This window comes from Sciurus carolinensis, chromosome 1 (genome assembly GCF_902686445.1).
Source record: "Sciurus carolinensis chromosome 1, mSciCar1.2, whole genome shotgun sequence".
In the NCBI taxonomy this organism is placed as follows: Eukaryota; Metazoa; Chordata; class Mammalia; order Rodentia; family Sciuridae; genus Sciurus; species Sciurus carolinensis.
In genome coordinates, this window is record NC_062213.1 from 133926208 (window position 1) to 133947153 (window position 20946).

Here is a 20946-nt window from a genome sequence, read left to right on the forward strand (position 1 = left end):
TTTTATGCATGAAACAAATTCTTATGGTGTAGAGTTTTCTACTTTTTGGCTTCATGTTGGTTCTCACAACATTTTGAATTTTGGAGCATTGTGGCATTCATATTTTTTGTTAGGGATGCTCCACCTATATTTCTATATTAATAAATCCAGTCAGCCATAGTAGCACACACCTGTAATCCCAGCTACTCAGAAGGGTGAAGAAATAGGATGGCAAGTTTGAGACCAACCTGTACCACTTAGCAAGATCCTGCCTCAAAATAACAAATAAAAAGGGCTGGTGATAATAGCTCAGTGGTAGAGTGCCCCTGGGTACAATTCTAAGTACTGCAAAAATAAATGAATAACTAAATAAATAAATCCAAAAATTTGGGGCTTACAATAAAAGTACTCAGAGGTATGATCATAGTGCAGTAGTTTGAAAACAAGTCAAAACTAAATTCTCATTAATATGCAGATCAGCTCATGTATTATTCTGGAACAACTGTATAAAATTTTAAAATAAATATGTTAAGTGATTTTAGACATAGAGATTGGTAACCATTTAGCATAGTATGAAATTCTCCAGATCTCTATACTGTAAAATCAAACTGTTGACTCTGGGTTTGTAGGAAATAGTGCTTTTTTAAGCATTGGCTTCCACAGACCAAAAAAAAAAGCAGAAAGAAATAACCAATACTTCATTTCCAAAATGATCAATAATGTAAGACTGTAGCTAGCATTTAACATAACCAAAAGGAGTAAATATGGAAATTCAGGTTTAGAGTGAGCTTTTCATAAAAATGCCTTAAAATTAACTTGCATGGTGAAAATGCTGAGTTGGAATAAATGAATGCAAAAATTGACATGGATTTTTTTGCAATTTTTATATCACATAAATGCAAATGTTGTAGAATAGGCATTTAAATCAGTGGAAGATGGCTAACCCATTGCATGTATTGACGTTTTAACATAAGAGTTACACTGAAGTTATCTTTGGTTTTTATAAGTTGAAAAACTCAACCCAATAAAAGTCTTCTATGTAAATGACAGTGAACCAAATACTATCTCTATGAAACTATATTTAGGAATTGCTTAGCTTACTGTCATGCAAAACATTCAATAAGAGATTTGTCATAGTAGCAAGTACACTATTAATTGTTTTTCTTTTCTTTCTTACTTTTTTTTTCATACTGGTGATTGAACCCAGTAGTGCTATACCCCAGTCTTTTTAATCTTTTATTGTGAGATTGGGATTCTCACTAAGTTGCTTAGGCTGGCCTTGAACTTTTGATCCTCCTGCCTCAGCCTCCCAAGTAGCTGGGATTACAGATGTGTGCCACCACACCAGCAGAGTAGTAAATATATTATTAATGCTAAGATAATAATAAGGCTAGTCATGAGAGTGTGGGCGTGATGTCTGAACACAACACACTGCACAGAGACTATCCGTTTTAGTTAAGATCAGTGGAAAGACAGTAGGTAGCAAATGCGCTTTCAAGAAAGTGTGGGGCAGGATCCTTTCGTCTTGTTAATGTGAAAAAAAAAAAATCCTAGGCAGAACAGGTCAGAAAATAATGAGAACGGAGAGATATAATAAAAAGCACCAAAGGAAAAACAAAAACCAAAAAGAGGCAAAGCTAGTTACAATAGGGAAAACTTGGTTAAAACCTCATTCATTTGGCTTAATTATTGTGAATAGTCCAAATAATGATATAAAAATACATTTTTTACTATATAAACATAGAAATCACAGAAATCTATATTTGTTGGGTGTCTACTGTATGTGAAAGCATTAATCACAAAGGTACAAAGAAAAAATTAGGATACTACAGCCTTCAGTGACCTCACTGTAGTTTACTTTCAAGCACCTGAAGTAACTGAATCAGTTTTGGTAAAGCATTGCTTAGAAAAGGTCCTTGAAACATGGATTCGTTTTAACAACTAAATTGTACCAAAATGTTGGAGCCCTTTCTGTTATTATCATTCCCCTGCTTTAAACATGAAGGTTGCTTTCCATTGTAGAATATGACAAAAGGTTGCAAGTCTACTATTTTTAGCACTTTTCTTGCTTCCAATTTTATATTATTAGAAATAACATTGCAATGGACATCTTCATGATGAACATAATATCCCATATTTCAGATTATTTCCTTATTCTAGTTCTCAGAAGTGAGATGACTGGCTTGGAGGGCTTTAACGATAAACCATTTTTGGAGTATGGCCAGATTGCTTCCCAAAGGAACTGTATCATTTATAATACTGTGAGTGATGCATGACGAGGATGAGAGAAGTACTTTTATAGTCTCATCCCATGGTCATAATTTATAACTAATGTTTTCAGAGTTTTAATTTAAGATTAAAAAATGAGATTAGTTGAAATTAGATATTCATTTACATAATGAAGCATTTATTATGTGATTTTCAGGGAAATAATAAAAATCTAATGCAAAAATTCAGTCTTTAAAAAAGTATCAAGTAACAGGTCACAAGAATAAGAACATGTTCTACCTCCTCACTTTTCCTCAATTGTTCCTCAGACCACAAATTTTATCTAGACTGAAATTAATGTAATCGAAAACATTTCGGGGAAATTACAGTCTCATCCATCATTCAAATTCCGTGATTTTTATTATAAAATTAGAAAGATTACTTAGGGGAAAATATTAACTTTAAGATATATAATAACACTAAACAGTGTAGCAAAACTTTTTTGAAGTCACAAACAATGCAAAATGATATTTTTCAGTAAAATACTAATTTAAAAAGTCACAAATTGTTAATTTTGTTTTGTTTTCAATCAACATAAATTTAAAATTCAAAAGAAAGTACTGCTCAATGAATGTTTAAGTAAAAAAATAAATTTCTAACACTCTTCCTCCCTGTCTGTAAGGAGACAAATGACAATATTTTCTATTTATAGATGATTAATGTTTTAAACCTATATGTGACCTCCTAGTACTTGGGGAAGTTTCCAGCTTCTCCAAATAAAAAGATTGGGATTTATTCTCTAATGAAGGATCTGCTACAAATAAATCAAAGCTTTAAATAGATCAGTAAACAAACAAGTGGAACTGTTGAATTCAAGATTATACATGCAGGTACATTTAGCAATGGGATATGAGCCAGGCACATTTCAGCTTAGGTAGCACATGGTCTGACAGACTCAAGTGTTCTTGTGTGGACAACTGGCAAGAATATTTTAGATCACAGCTGCCCCATAAAATGAAACCTTCTTGAATGCTGTAGGTCCACTGCTTGCTAAATTCATTCCCTGATCTTAAATAGAAGCAGGACATATTTTTAATCAGTCATCTTTGGTTTTGAATTCTACCTGCAACACTAACTTACTGTGTGATTCTGGGAAATTTACCTACTCAATCTCTCTTAACCCTTCAGAAGGAAAATAATAATACTTGCCTGACAAGATATCCAAGAAGTAGATAAGATAATGAACATGAGATACCTGTTAAAGCACCTGATGCATAGGACCTCAGGCCTGCTTTGAAGAACTCAACTAATTCTTGCAGATCCTCCAGGGAAGAAAACTGCTCTTTACATTCTCTGATTTCCTGTCACCAAACTTCTAATACAGTGTTAAGAGTGCAAGGAGTACATTATTCTTAACACGCTCTCCTATTTTATTCCATGTTTTTATTGGCACATTATAATCATACATAATAATGGAATTTGTTGTTACATATTTGTATGTGCATATGATTAACAATATAATTTGGACAATATTGTTCCCCACTATTTCCCCTTTCCCTCCTTTGCTCCCTCCTGTGATCTCTTTATTTTGCTCTAGTGATCTCCCTTTGATTTTCATGAGACATCATCCCCCTTTTTTTCCTTTTTTCTCTCTCCTTTCCACATGTGAGAGAAATACAACCCTTGACTTTCTAGGTTTGCCTTACTTTGCTTAATATAATGCCCTCAAGTTCCATCCATTCCATCCATTTTCCTGCAAATGATTAATTTCATTCTTCTCTATAACAAAATAAAACTCATTGTGTATATATATGTATCACTTTTTTTAATCCATTCATCCATTAACGGACACCCAGGTTGGTTCCATAATTTGACTATTATGAATTATACTGCTATAAACACAAGTATGCATGTATTTCTATAATATAATGACTTTAATTCTTTAGGATAAATATCAAGGAGTATACCCTCTTGTTTTTAATAAAACACTGGAACCCCGCACTGCAAAACCTATGTATTAGGATTGGGGATATAGCTCAGTTGGTAGAGTGCTTGCCTCGAATGCATAAAGTCCTGGGTTCAATCCTGCACCACAAAAAATAAAAATTAAAAAATAAACCTATGTATGATAGTTTATTCCACCCAGAGAAAAAGGAAAAAAATACATCTAGATATAATAAAGTCAATTTCCAAATTATCTACAATCTACATTGACCTCCAGTTTCTATACTATTCTCTGCCCTACCAGTTCCTTTGCCTTCTAGGCCCTTCAACATAAGCACTCAATACCAGAGAGGATCAAGTAGAGGTGAGAGGTATCCCTGCATTGCAAGTGTGAAAGATGGCTTCCAGCACTTGCTACCCAAGTGTGTACACAGCCTCTATTTTAGCAGGGCCTGCTTCTTCTGCCTGGTGAAACTAAACCATCAATATGAAAGCCCAGGACTATCACCAGTATGAAAATTCGTTGTGGTAAGATATCATTTGTAATTTAGTAAGTATAGTTAGCCCAAAAGACATGGATGGATGCAAACTTCACGAATCAGTCAAAAGCCTTTATTCAGGAATGGAGTCATGGTTCTGATGAACCCACTCTCCTGGTGGAAAATGAGCCCCTGAACAAAGACAGGAACTGGGTTTATATAAGTTATTGTGAAGGGTGGTCTAGTGAGCATACCAGTTTTCTTGGGCACTCAGGAATTTGGGGGTCTGTTCGATCAATCAGTGAATGTGTCAGTTTGAGGGCTTAAGAATTTGACCTTCTGGGTTGAGGGTCTGTAGATCTATCTTTGAAGGGGATTAATGCCCTCTAGGGACTGTCACATTAGCCGCCATAAAACACTTCCTCTCTGTCTGCAGTCGGCATGTGGAAAACCTTTGTCTTGGGAGATGAAGGCTGTCCATTTATGGTCTTCTTTTTCACTCCCTTTTCCCAGGTCGCATTATTTTGGAGATTTTTCATTTTCCATAGCTCATAAATATAGTGCTATGTAAATTAAAAAGTTCAAAAGTCTCTAATTTTTAGAAATGTACATTAATGTATATATGGGTCATGATGATATATGGGATTTATTTTAAAAACACTCCAGCAAAGGGAGAAAAAAAGTAAGATGCATAAAACACATGTGATAAAATCTTGCTGTTTAATCAGGATGAGAGGTATTAATAGTGATAAATCCTATTATTATCTTTGATTTTTATGTATGACTATTTTCATACATGATAAAAAACTTTGAAAAAACTTTCAATTTTCTAGAAGAAATGTATATGGCCCTGTAGCAACCAGGTACATGAGGCATAGCTAATGTTCTAGATACCTCATTCCATCTCCCTTAGAGTCCAGTCTGATCTAGTCACACATTTCACTGAATCCTCTGTTCTTCCAAGTTCAACAGAATATGTCTTAAATTTTCCAAATAAATATCTGTCAAACTTGCTTAAGTTAGGAAATTGCCATCCTCTTCACCATCACCATCTGGACACTTCTGTAACAGATATTTACATATCATTGTTTCTAAAAGTGAGGCCATGAGATAAATAAAATGAACCTTCAAAGTATTATACCAGGTAAAAGAATTCAAACACAAAAGATGACGTATGTTGTGATTCCATTTACTGAAAAGTCCAGAAAGTAGACTAGTGGTTCCTGGGGCAGGGATTGCAGTAGGCATTTATTATAAACCAGCATGAGGGATCTTACTGGGGTGATGAAAGTGAGCTGAAACTGGGGGGATGGTTGCACCATTGGATAAAAGTACTAAAAATCATTTACTCTTAAGCAGAGGAATCATATGATATATAACTGTATTTGAATAAAGTTGTTTTTTAAAAAGGTAACTCTAGTAGATCACAAAAAAATTTTAAATCATTTATAAGACTTGTAAAACATTTTATACTTTAGAAGAACTACAAATAGTACATCAAGTTGTGGTTTCACAGAAGCAAAATAAATTTTAAGTTAAAAAAGGTAAGTTCAGGGACTGGGGATATAGCTAAGTTGGTGGAGTGCTTGCTTACTTTGCATGCACAAGGCTCTGGGTTCAATCCATAGCACCACAGGGGGGGAAAAAAATTCAGGGTCAAGCACAGTGGCACAAACTTGTAATCCCAGTGGCTCGGGAGGCTGAGGCAGGAGGATTGTGAGTTCAAAGCCAGCCTCTGCAAAAGCAAGGCACTAAGCAACTCAGTGAGACCCTGAATCTTAATAAAACACACACTAGGCCTGGGGATATGGCTCAGTGGTCGAGTGACCCTGAGTTCAATCCCTGGTGCCCCCCCCAAAAAAAAGATGAGTTCATTTAAAAACATAATTAAATTATTTTAACTAATTTACATACTTCAGTTAAATAAAATATCAATGATCATCAACTAGAAAGTTTGATGACTGCTACTGTAAATCATGATTCCTAAGTGATAAAAAGCCCAGTTTTTCATGTACAAGTGTTTTAATCTCAGGATCAGAAATAAAGATTAAATAGGATAATGTTGATTAAAATGCTTTATAACATGCCAGACTAACAAAAGAGAAGGAAGAAATGGCTTATCTAAGCAGCCATCTATTTTAATATATAAAAAAATCCTTACAAGGTATGACAGATAAAAGACACTCCAGGTGAGGCAGAAATAATTTAATCAATTACTACGTCAAATTTCTTTGATGATTTCTTCCTTCAACCAACACCGTTGAATACCTACTGTGAATTCACCAGGTATTGGATCCTTATTTTTGATCCTTAAGAGATACCTAGCTGCCCTTCTCTTTTTCCACTAGCCAAGATACTCTACCATGAAAACTTTCTACTGGATTGGGATGGAGCACCCCCAAGCCCTTTCCTAATTACAACTTGCACAGATTAAATGGATTGACATTTTAAAAATTTTACCAAATTGGGGGGGGGACACACACACAGTAGTGCAATCAAGTTTTGTATTACAGAATTACAGTATAAGATTGGAAAAAAGAAAGAAAACATGCTTTCCATCCCAGTTAGATTTCAGTTTCTAAGTTCCTGCCTCTCACACCTCTTCTTCTTTCTAAGGAAGTTAGCTAGTATCTCTTACCTGTGCTAAACAATGTTGTACTCAGTGGCATTCAAGTCCCCTCCCTAAATGAACAAAGAGGTCACTATATATAGACTGGGAGGGACACAAACCTCACAAAGTTCACAAACTTCAGCTCAGCTCTTTTATTCAGGAACAAAGTTTCACACAGGAACAGGAGATGCAGGGACCAAGTGATGCCGTTGTCGAAGTGACTTCTGGTGGAAAATGAGTCCCCCCAACTCAAAGAAAGGGACTGGGCTTATATAAGTTATCCTGAGGTGGCCTAGTGAACATATCAGTTTTCTTGGGCACTTAGGAATTTGGGATCTGTTCTGTTGATCAGGGAATGTGTCAGTTTGAGCGCTCAGGATTTTGGACTTTGGGGTCTGGGGTCTATGTTCCACATCTGGAGAGGATTTACTCTGAAGGAGATCGGTGCCTCCCAGAGACTGTCACTTAAGGTGTAATGAAACACCTCCTTCACGCCTGCAGCCAGCATCTGGAAAACATTTGTCTTGGGAGATGAAGGCTGTCAGTGTATGGCTTTCTTTTTCACTCCCTTTTCTCAGGCTACATTATCTTGGGGATTTTTCATTTTCCATATCTGTTAATATCTGAGTCCTTATTCCCCTAGAAACCACAATGCGCCCTTTCCTCCAATTTCTACATTATGGGTGGTTCATTTTCAGCAAAGTGTTATTATTACTACCATTTTGACGTTAGTTTGGTCCATAAATTTGGAGATCTTGTCCTGTATTTAGAAGTTCCATCAAGTTTTCTATACTTAGCTATCAGCTAAGTCCACGGGGAGGAGGAGTGCGTGGCAAAGATCAGAGCAGGGTCCATATCTCTGCCTCACAGCACAGAGTGCTGTCACATGGTTTTGTTTCATCTCCTGCCAATTCTAAAAGAGTATGCAAGGCAGATACTATTACCTTTACACCGAGGAGCTGAAGGACATGCCTAAGAAGACAGCATGCTAGCTGAAGTCACAGCTTAAATCGACACCTGTTGTGGATGACATAAGCTAATTTCTCTTTTTATTCCAAATCTCTGTAAAAAAGAATCATCCCCAGGGAGCAAGAAAGAAATGCACTTACGCGGGAGTAATTGACTTGAGTGTGGAAACGGAATGGTTAGTCCTTAGGGATGCGGGCTTCACCCTCTCCACAAGGCCATGGTTTTCTTCGTGCTTTAAAGAGTAGCTATGATGTGACCTGTTTGCAGGGTTCTCTTGAGACTTTTCCTGGGTAGTTTCGTGACTCGCCCAACAATACAGCGAATTACTGAAACAGAACAAGAAAATAAGAAAACGCAAAGCACGTGGCGCTCAGCATCTCATTATTTTTGGCCCTTGTCCCGACCCGTAGCCGCGCCCTGTTACGACAGCGTGGGTGATTCTCCTATAAAAGCTGGTCTCGGAGCGTCTAGCCGCCACAATCTCTTCCTGTTTCCAGCGCAGCTGTTGTTGCTGGGACTGTAGTGGCCCCGAAGATGGCGTCTACCAGCCGGTTAGTAAGCCTGGCCGAGCCGGGCTAGCTGAGGGGCGGGTGGCGAGCTCCGGGGATTGTAGACCACCTTCGGGGCGGCCTCGTCGGCCTCAGCGCCCCAGAGGTATGGGGAGAGGCGGCGGGACTGACCGGCCGGCCCGGACAAAGGCATTTTCAGACGGCAGGATTGTCAGGGGTGTCGCAGGGGGTGCCGAGCCCTCTGTGTTTCCGTCCCAGGATTCTAGGTTGTCTTCTCATCCAGGCTTTATCTTCTGTGAGTTCCCGTGTCCCCAGCCCTTGGCCTCGCGTCTTTTGCGACTATTTGCCCTGTCGTCTTATCTTGCTCATTTTTTTCTACGCTTGTTTTTCCATCTATGGCCCGTCCAACCTTAGGGTCCTTAATTCCTCCCTTTCAAAGAGCGAGAAGCGGATATTTCCAGTTTTCTATCGGTCTGACAGCTAAGAAAGTTGGGGACGTCAGCATTGGTCAACCAGAAAGAAACTGATTACCATCCCAGTGGCCCTCTGAAAGTGGAAGCTAGGGCACTTCCGAAGAATTGATTGTTTTCCTGCTAAAGGACGTTTCTACAAATGTTGTCTGCGTACTGTTGAAAATCTTGCCTGCGGAAAATTCTTTACGTATTCGGGGAAAGTAATATATTTTTAAAATGTAATGTACAATATCTACAGGAAATGCATGCAGTGCCCTCCGAGACAGGCTTTAACCTTGTGACCTGCAAAATGCTTGCAGACCCTAATTATATATCTCATTACCACCATGAGCTAGATATTAGTATTTTTGCATATGTGTAAACTGAGTCATGCCAATGTTGGTTTTTCTGAGGTTAGTGATAAGTGTAGTGTTTAAGATAACCAATTTCTATTATCACAAAACTGGTCTCTGTTTAACTCATAATGTACTAAAAGTAGCCAAGTTATTCAGCTTCCAGAAGGCAAGCTTGGCACAATTTTTTTTTTTTTTTTAATCCTCTTATCGTCTGTGAAATTGATCAGTTTCACCATTGAAAAGTATTGTTCACCAGATAGTAAGCTGGAGAAATCCTGACCCTTTGTATTAACTGGTAAGGCTTACTATTTTATGGGTTTTTTAATTTTAAAAAAAAGTAAGGTAAGGTGGGAAGCACCTTTAGCTAATGTCCTATTTGGAAATAACTTAAAGCCAATGACACCCTTGTTTACTGATTCTGATTCTATGATTGAATGCTCGTTCTGCCTGGGTGTGGTTTTGTCAGGTACAGCTTCCTTGTAGATAAATGGGAAACTTCAGCTTCCCTAAATTATCCTAATACTAGTTAAATTCTCTTAGGGCAGTAGATCTGGTAGATGAATGTGGTCATATTTAGGCACAGCTTTTGCATACAATAGAACATGAAATTTTATTTGTAAAAGTGGTATGGTAAATAGTACACATGGTGAATTCATTGGTTAGATTTTTTGCCCATAGAACACATTCTTTTGTCTTTATTTTCATTTAAAACAATTTTTTTGAAATAATTTTTTCTACACATTCAGCTTTTAAAAATTTTTTTTTAGTTTTTGATGGACTTTATTTATTTATTTATATGTGGTACTGAGAATTGAACCCAGTACCCCACACATGGTAGGCAAGCACTATACCACTGCACTTCAACCCCAGCCCAACATACAGCTTTTAAATTTCAAGTTTTTCTATTATTGAAAGCAAAGAAAGGTAAATGTTAGATTTCTAACTTTTTTCGTTTCCCTGAGGATGATGTATAGTTATTTAGCTATGAAACTGCCTGGTGTTCTTATAGAGAACACATTTTGAGTTCAAAACTAGGCTCCACCACTTATTCTGTACCTTCAGGCAAATCTTTTCTGATTATCACCTTCAAAATGGAAATAGTGCCTGTCTTGCAGGGCTTTTTTGAAGATTAATCATTATAAAATAAATAAATGTATAGCACTAGATATACAGTAAACATCCAATATATGATAGACATAAAAAGAGGTTTGGGATTATCTGGTACCTTGGTAGTCTAAATTGTTTAATCATGGGTGATATATTTACCATCCTTCCCTGTTGTTTCTCTTTATTTCTCTACTGCTTCATTCTTGATTCCCCTTTTACATTTGGGGGTAATTTAATTAAAAATTTACTACTTCAGCAGAATTTAATTTTTTGGGGGGGGATAGGTAACCTATGGAAAGCAAAAGTACAAAAGACTTGACAGTAAAAAGGAGTCTTCCTCCTTCCCTGGCTCCCAGCCATTTAATTCCCCCTGTAGCAGCCATCATTACCAATTTCTTGGTGTTTTCCTATTGGTCATACTTCAACAAACATGTTTATAATTTAACCTCCCTTCCCCTCAAAAAGTGGCCAGTGTAAACCCTGTTTGCAACCTTGCTTTTTCCTTTATGAAGTTAGCACACAAATTTTAAGTGTGTAGTTCAGTTACAAAGTGAGCATATACCACCCAGGTTAAGAAATCATACACCACTAGCTGTGACACTAGTAAAGGCTCTTTTGTGTCCTTGGTCATTACTACTTCCAAAAGAAACCTTGGTCATTACTACTTCCAAAAGAAAACCACATCCTGACTTCTAACACCATAGCTCTTTTTTGCCCATTTTAAAGCTTAAACAGTATATATATTCTGTCTAGTTTCTTGATCAATATTTTGAGATTCATCCATGTTATTGTGTGTAACTAGTTCATACTTTTTCAGTGTTGTATAGATTTCTACCTTTTCCTTCACTTAACATGTCTTAGAGATGTTTCTGTATAAATTACATACACACTTTAAGGTTTTCTATGTACTTTAATAGTGCCAAAGTATTATATTAGTCCTTTGCATACTGTGTTCCGTATAGCTTCCCATTTTCTTAGTTTTTAATTACTTTTATTCTGGTATCATTTTCTTTGTTTTAACAGTTCAACATAATTCATACTGACCTAATTTTTTTCATAATTTTTATTCAAATATTTTTCTAACAGAACTTTATGGAATAAGTACAAATATAAAGCAATTTATACCTTGTTTTCTCAGTGAGAATATCCAAAATATGTTCTGGTTAGCTTAATTATATAAATTTGGGGTTATGGATAACTGTATCTGTTTTCCAGTTCACCTTCTGAGATGATAGTTAACATTCTGAATTGTATTTGCTGTCATGAGAAACTTTATCCAAAACTACACATACCTGTTTACATCCTATAGAAACAGTTGATTTTTGTCTTTTAGAGGTATGATCGTGGTGACCATAACATAACCATTTACTATATTACTTGAAGTAAATTTATAGCAAATATTTGTGATTGTGAGGTTATACTTCCCAGAAATAATTATTAAATTTATGTTGTGTCTTTGTCGCTTTTATTTATTTTTTTAGTCACCATTGTCCTTTTTTTTATTTATTTATTTTTAACGTTTACATAGGGTAATGATGTTTATTTTTTTTTCCCTTCCCCCCCACCCCTCTTTTCCCTCTATACAGTCCTTCTTTCCTTCATTCTTACCGCTCTCCTTAGCCTAACTCTAAACCTAACCCTAAACCTAATGCTAACCCCTCCCAACCCCCATTATATGTCCTCATCAGCTTATCAGCGAGATCATTCGTCCTTTAGTTTTTTGAGATTGGCTTATCTCACTTAGCATGATATTCTCCAATTTCGTCCATTTGCCTACAAATGCCATAATTTTATCATTCTTCATTGCGGAGTAATATTCCATTGTATAAATATGCCACAGTTTCTTTATCCATTCATCAACTGAAGGGCATCTAGGTTGGTTCCACAATCTGGCTATGGTGAATTGAGCAGCAATGAACATTGATGTGGCTGTATCTCTGTAGTATGCTGATTTTAAGTCCTTTGGGTATAGGCCAAGGAGTGGGATAGCTGGGTCAAATGGTGTTTCCATTCCAAGCTTTCTGAGGAATCTCCACACTGCTTTCCAGAGTGGCTGCACTAATTTGCAACCCCACCAGCAATGTATGAGTGTTCCTTTTTCACCACATCCTCGCCAACACGTATTGTTGCTTGTTTTCTTCATAATCGCCATTCTAATTGGGGTGAGATGAAATCTTAGGGTAGTTTTGATTTGCATTTCCCTTATTACTAGGGATGTTGAACATTTTTTCATATATCTGTTGATTACTTGTACATCTTCTTCTGTGAAGTGTCTGTTCATTTCCTTAGCCCATTTGTTGATTGGATTATTTGTATTCTTCGTGTAGAGTTTTTTGAGTTCTTTATAGATTCTGGAAATTAGCGCTCTATCTGAGGTATGGTTGGCAAAAATATTCTCCCACTCTGTAGGCTTTCTCTTCACATTTCTGATAGTTTCCTTTGCTGAGAGAAAGCTTTTTAGTTTGAATCTATCCCAGTTGTTGATTCTTGCTTTTATTTCTTGTGCTATGGGAGTCCTGTTAAGGAAGTCTGATCCTAAGCCAACAAGTTGAAGATTTGGACCTACTTTTTCTTCTATAAGATGCAGGGTCTCTGGTCTGATTCCAAGGTCCTTGATCCATTTTGAGTTGAGTTTTGTGTAGGGTGAGAGATAGGGGTTTAGTTTCATTCTATTGCATATGGTTTTCCAGTTTTCCCAGCACCATTTGTTGAAGAGGCTATCTTTTCTCCATTGCATATTTTTGGAACCTTTGTCTAGTATGAGAAAATTGTATTTATTTGGGTTTGTGTCCATGTCCTCTATTCTGTACCATTGATCTACCTGTCTATTTTGGTACCAATACCATGCCGTTTTTGTTACTATTGCTTTGTAGTAGAGTTGAAGATCTGGTATTGCAATACCCCCTGCTTATTATTTTTAAATTTTTTTATTCTTTTTAGATGAACATGACAATAGAGTATATTTTGACAAATTATACATACATGGAGTATAACTTATTTTAACTAGAATCCCATTCTTGTGGTTGTACATGATGTGGAGTTGCGCTTGTCATGTATTCATATACATGACTGATATGACTGATTCATTCTACTATCTTTCCTATTCCCATTCTACTTCCTTCCCTTCATTCCTCTTTGTCTAATACAATGAACTTCTTTCTTTGTTGCATTTAAAGCTGATTTTGTCAGATCATTTTGGGTTGTCTTCCCCAAATGCTGTTCGCTCAAGATAAAATAATTGAGCAGATTATTAATAACACAAATCTGTTAGTTAGATTAACTTCCAAACCATTTCTTGAATGCTGAAAATTCATTTCTGGATGAGATGAAATCATCAGGTCTTAAATTCAGCAGAACCGTATCTACCATCTTTCATTTATATGCCTGTTGGGTTCTGTGTATTCTTCTAAATCTGTTACTGAGGTGACCAACAGAAAAATAGAGATCTGAAATGTATTTTCTAATTGAAGAAAAAAGTGGCAAAGGGTTCAGACCACATGGTTATATGTAAACACTGCAGGCTATTGATGGTTACTAATTATTATTATAATACTGATCAAGATTTTTGAAAATCTTAGTAGCTTGCCTGTTAAGAAACACTTATTTTCAAGTTTTGAAAGTCTTCTGTGTCTGCAAATCAGGAACCACTATAATAAAAAATAATTCTAATGGAATTTACATACTAATTACTAGACAAGTTTTATCTTTGTATCATATAGTCTATATCAGATAGTACTATATTCATTGATTAAAGTAACCTAAATGGAATGTATACTTTGAATATTTAGCTTAAGTGTATTAAAACTACAGTATTGGAAAAGTTTTTCCCCCAGAAGACTATTTTGTTGTTACATATTGCTTGTGAGGATATGAAAATATATTTTTTTTCCATTTAGTTTGGATGCTCTTCCAAGAGTCACATGTCCAAACCATCCAGATGCAATTTTAGTGGAAGACTACAGAGCTGGTGATATGATCTGTCCTGAATGTGGTCTGGTTGTAGGTAAGTAGCTATTATGGTTTAATATAAATCACTTAGGATACTTTACTTTTTAAATGTTTTCCAAACTGTCTTTTCTTCTTTTAACTTTCCCCCCATAAGTAATTCATATTTATTGTAAAAAAAAATCAAGAGAGCAGAAATAATAGTAAAATATTCCAGAGGTATTGTATTTTATTATATAACCAATGCATTTTTCATAATATGGGTGGGAGATGATGAAAAATAAATCAAGTCTTTAATCCTAAATATTTGGGGGTTAAAAAAGGGGATGACACTTAATGCATATCAAATAACAAATAAATTAATTCAACACTTGTGAGTTTTGTATATTTGGAAAGTAAACAATTTATTTCTGAGTAATAAGGATGTATCTTACTGAGTCTCATTCAGTGCTTTTTAGTTAACAAAAAAGATTTGTTATAACTTATCTGGAATTATTGATGTATGAATATCTACTTTAATATAGGTCAGGTATATCATTTCATAAATTTTAACTTTATTACTTATTAATCTAGATATGCAGAATAAATTTAGTTATTTTTATGGTAGGCTTATGGCATAAAACTGATCAATTTATTGATTTTGTTTTTTGTGGTACCAGGGATGGAACCCTGGGCCTTACCCATACTGGGCAACTGCTGTACCACTAAGCTACATCCATAGTCCTCAGCAGTTCATATTACTTGAGAATAAAAATGCTAGTAGGATTCTAAGAAGTAATACAAAAATTTGGTAGAGATGTACTGTTTGGAATTGTCTTTAAGAATATCTGTACTATTTATCTAAAAAAGCTATTTGCTTATAGTGGGAACTTTAAAGCATACAGAGTTGCTAATAGGAATTGAGATCCATATGCAATTATATTCTCAGTCAACAATCTTAACAATTACTGTATTGACTTTAGACTCGATACTGTTCTAAATTATATAGGTATTCATTCAGTTTTTCCTTAAAACAACCTGTGAAGTGAATACTAATATCTTCATTTTGAGGAAACTGAGGTTTAGGTAATCTTACAGTCTGGCTCCATTATGTACCTGGGAGCCAGATTTCTATCCTGCATTACGTTTCATAATAAAATGATTTCAATTTGGGAATGGCAAACATGAGCCAGCACCTGTTTTTATTTGGTCTGGTCTGCATACTAAGAAGGACTTTTACATTTTTAAGTGGTTGAGAAAAAATAAAAAATAATACTATTTTGGAACATAATAAAATAATATCAAATTCAAGTGTCACATTATAATAGCAGTTTATTAGTTGCAGCAGAAATCATGTGGTGCTCTCATCACTTGTTTCAGCTACTCAATACTCAACAAATCACAATGATGCAGTTATAACTCAACAATGTGCTGTGCATATTGCCATATTGCAGCGTTTATTTATTTGTATTACCATTGCATACCCATCATGTCAAAACAAGAAAAGTGAACTATGAATGTTGTGCTTTTAAGTCACAGTGGCATGTGAGTTATTTTGTAAGTGAGTTAGGATAACAGTGCTTTGGGTTTATTACACAGTGATACTATGCCTGTGCTAAAAGACTGCAATGAACATAAACATTACCACGTAAAATACTTAATTACAATATTCTTAAGTCAGGAAAACAATGGTCAAGAAAAAAATGCAAGATAGAATATTTGATTACAGTGGAATTTCTTCACAGGAATAAAAGAATAAGAGTGAGGCTGCGGGGCTGGGGAGATAGCTCAGTTGGTAGAGTGCTTGCCTTGTAAGCACAAGCCCCTGGGTTTGAACCCCAGCACCCAAAAAAAAAAAAAAAAAAAAAAAGTGAGGCTGCAACTAAAGAAAATCTTGAAAGGCTTATTTGTAGACTAAGCGAGAAAAAATATTTACCTATAATAAGTTAATTAATTTGTATTTGATTGCAACAACTGAAGAAATGTATCCAGATAAAATAAATTTATTTAAGATTGTTAGCTTTGCAACAAGAATGGTTGCTTAAAGAGTTGGACATTGATAAGCAACTTAGTGTCCTATCTCCAAATAAAAAGGACTGGGGATGTGGCTTAGTGTTTGGAAGTGCCACTGGGTTCAATCCCTGGTACCAAAAATAAATAAATAAGTAATAATATATAAAGAGTTGAGGACATTACAAGCATCCTCAATAGTCAGTTGAAAATCAAGGCAAATTATTTCAAGTATATTTTCTTTGCTCACGATGACTATACAGATGTTACTAATACTGTTCAGTAGTTTATTCAAGTCAATACTGAGATAGAAGTGACAAGAATTCACTTCCATGAGTTGTCGGCATGGAACAAATAGAGGAAAAAATAATCTCAAAGAGGTTGTGAAAACACTAACTCGTTACAACCCAAAGTGGAATCTGCTAAGATGTGTTATACCTGATAGTGGTAAATATATGTGTGGATCAGATGACTTATTTGGACAAATTTTAAAGACTATGAAAATGTAACATGCTTAAGGCCTATGATTATTAGATTATTCATTAGCAGGTACTTCATAGAAAAAGTTTTAATCTGTTTTTTGTTGTTAAACCAGTAGTGTTGACAGTTAACTTCATTCATTCTCATGGGCTTAATAGTTCAGATTTATTTTTTTGTTAGAAATAGAAATATATCGTACAAACAGAGAAACAACATGTATCCCATTTGTTTACAATAAAAAAAAAAAAAGAAATAGAAGTATATCCTTACTTGCCCTACCACACAATAATTTGGTAGCTTAGCAGTGGCAAAGTTGTACTATTTGTTTGAGTTTAGGTCCACGGTTGAAATTTTTCTGAACCATACTGCCTTCACTACTAGTATTAGTTACTCAGTGACTTTGGAAATTAGCTTTTGCTATAAACTCACATATTAATTTATGGATTAATATTAATGAATTCTACTTAGAATTGCAAGGAAAAATAGTGCTTATATATGAAACTTGTAGAGCTCTAAAGTCAATTTTGACAACAGCTATCATCATTTGAATCAAAATAATGTTACATTGCTTTTACATACTTCCAGTGCTATCAGAAATTAAAATGTTCATTACCACACAGATGTGCAGCTGATGTATTTTTTGAGCTCAAGCTGTAGTTTCAGCAGTGTTTGTGAGACCTGGATGCAAGTATAAAGGAGATATTTATGTTTAAAATATATTTACCTGTGGAGTTGAGAAACTTCTCTGACCTTAAATTGAAAGGATTAATGATAATAGAGGCTGAGGCAGGAGGATCTCAAGTTCCAAGCCAACCTGGGCAACTTAGGAGATCCTGTCTCAAATTTTTAAAAAGGACTGGAGATGGTAGAGCACTCTCTTTTTTTTTTTTTTTAATGTGGTGCTGAGGATCAAACCCAGTGCCTCACACATGTGAGGCAAGTGCTCTACCACTGAGCTACAGCCCCAGCCCCAATAGAGCACTCTTTAACACGTATGAAGGTTTAGGTTCAATCCCTAGTACCACAAAAAAAAGAAAAAAGAAAAAGCAATTAATGGACAGTATAACAACGTATGAAAAGGAGAGTACCAGAAGAATCCTTAGAATGCCTTCTAAGCAATAAATATGCTCCATAAAATTATGTTTATCATCACTATTTGTTAGTGCTTGAGAGGTGAACATATGTAATTGATTTTGATGGCAAACATTAACTTTGAACGCCGAGTAAATAATGTTAGCAAAAAAATAATTTTCATTCAGAGATATGTATTAGAATAAATGTTACTCAATTATTATATTTTAAATTTCATAAATAGTAAACATCCTCAATTTTGCCTTTTGACCCACAGAACCTAAAATAGCCCTGTGTAGAAAATATTTATTAACCCTTGAGTTAAATTAGTGCATTTTAATTCTTCCACAGTATTAATATAAAATCAATAATGTGTAAGAGTGAGACAATTAAAATTGATAATTTTTCTTCTTAGCTTTCACTTCTGTAGCCATTTGAAAAGTAGTAGTGCAAAAATGCTTCATTATAGTTCCAGCCTTTCATCACCCTCACTTGCACTTCAACCAGCAAGTTAGTTGGGTAAGGTTAATCAATTACAGAGAGAAGATATAATTCATAAGCTTATGTGCTTCTTGTACTCATACATTTTACTTACATTTTTCTGTTTTCTATTATAACAAACTAAAGGAAATTATGTTCATCTTAACTTTGCCTTATTGACTTAACTAATCTTGAACACCAGCTCCACAACTGTATTTTATTTCAGCTAAAGCTATTAGGTTAAATTTTTAGGTCAGAAATTTTAAAAATGTAATTCTGTAAGATGTTCTGTCTGTAATTTTAATTCTTATTCTTTCTTGTACTTTATATATATTTCCTTGTGGTACTGGTTCTTCCGACATAAAATGTAACTAACAAAATATGCAATAGGCTATTTATGATAAAATATGTGATGTTTCTTTTAAGTTAATAATTTATTCTATGACCAAATAAGGATTGGTGAATAAGAGTTGGCAAACAGAGTTGTGTTTTGCTGAGAATATTATCAAGCAAATTAAGTTGAACATAGTTTACTCGTAAATGATAGTGTGCACACACGTATTATTGTCATAGTAATAATAAATTTAGATACTACTATGTAAGTAATTGAACTTTTATCATCTCATCATTTAAAGATTCTTTGTTGCCAACTCAATTCTGCCTTACACCTCTTATACTAAGGAAATAGGAAAGAAATCAAACTGGGCAAAACTTTTGCAACCCATTAAGGGTATCATATCTGGGCCTTTTTTTCATATTTGAGATAGTGATATTCATAGGAATTTCAATCCAGATAACATCCTGTTTCCTTGTGGTAGTGTACATGGTATGATTCTCCTTGCCATAAAAAAATTTATACTGTCTAAAACTTGTTAGATTGTACCATATTTATTGAATAAGTATTTTGAATAGTCTGCAGTTTAATTACCAATTTCAGAAACTGAAACTTTCACAGTTGTTTTTAGACATCCTTGTACTTCATTAATTTCCTAATATGTGCTTTGTTTATTTGGTGTTTTCTCCCAGTATTTAGTTTCACCCAATATTTGGTTTCACCTGTAGCTTGTTTCTGATTTTGAAGATTTTATAAATGCTATTTCCATAGCTCTTTAATGTTTAATAGTTACCTAATTGATTTTCCCTTTTCATTTGAATTATAGGAATTTTATTTTAAACATAATAAATATTATCATTTGACATTAGTTCTCTCATTTTACTGGTGATCCCTAAGATACTGGTAGTGACTTTAAGCAAAGCCAATTTTTAAAGCAAAGCTTTGTTGTTCCTACCACAAAACTATTGGTTTTAATAAACTGATTTGGTTTTGGTTTTGGTTTTTTTTTCCTTCCACCAGATTCTAATAATAGTATTATGTTACTTTAAATGTTGGACCAGTAGGTGGCAGTATAATCACATTAACATCATCAGATTGTTCATAAATTTGACCTTGCACATTACTTAAAACATTGATAATCAGTAAAGTATTAAGCTTCTGTAGTAGCTATTAAAATATGAAATTAGGGCTAGAGATATAGTTTAGTGGTAAAGCGTGTGGATAGCATGCACAAGACATTGGGTTCAACCCCCAACACCAGCAAAAGGAAGAAAAATACTTGGTCTTAATGATTTTTATACAGTTTCACCATGAGGTTTGCTTAAAACTAGTAGTGTCATTTCTAGTTAAAGCCATATTTCTGAGTATCATTAAAATTTAAATTCTTTCATTGTTCCTAAAAGCAATATAAGGGAAATAGTTGTAGTTAGATTTGAAAGAGTCAATTTTGACCTCTTCTTCCTAAGTTCATTCATATTATTTACACAGGTGAATTTGAAACATGACACGCTTTAAGAGTAAGCTGGGAATATGTTTAATAAGACTGTAGGCTTCAATTCCAGAAATGCAGATCATACATGGGTGACATTTTGAGGAACACAAATCTGTTCTATTAACTTGATAATTTACCACATTTTTTGAGGCCTTCTGTACTACTTGAATTTCACCTCATCTTTATGTTTTCTTTGTGGGGTACAGAACATACTTCTCTGTAACATGTATCTTGTAATTTTGTGTCTTCATCAGTCCTAATATAACTGGAAGACAATGACTCTAGAGTCTAAGCTTGAATGTAATAATTAATAAGCTGTGTAAATATAGTCAAGTCACATAATTTCTCCAAACTTTCTTCATCTCTAAAATAAGTCTCCTTTTCCTCTGCCCCCCCAAAAACCAGATACCCCATTTCTCAGAATGGTTTCGAATCAAATGAAATAATGTATAAAACATGTACTATAATTTTAGTATGAGATTCCACTGGTATGTATTTTGGGAATACTAATGTTCTTGTTTTCATAACCTTGTTTAAAACA

The 20946-nt window shown here is 34.8% G+C and overlaps 1 protein-coding gene across 1 annotated transcript in view; it reads left to right on the forward strand.

The window, feature by feature from the left end:
* Nucleotides 1–8630: 8630 nt before the first annotated feature.
* Nucleotides 8631–20946, forward strand: part of Gtf2b (general transcription factor IIB) — a 28950-nt gene continuing 16634 nt past the window's right edge. The window contains exons 1-2 of the mRNA XM_047541123.1: nt 8631–8741; nt 14511–14617. Of these exons, the coding sequence (XP_047397079.1) occupies nt 8725–8741; nt 14511–14617 (124 nt within the window). The 5' untranslated portion in view covers nt 8631–8724. The remainder of the gene's footprint in view (nt 8742–14510; nt 14618–20946) is intronic.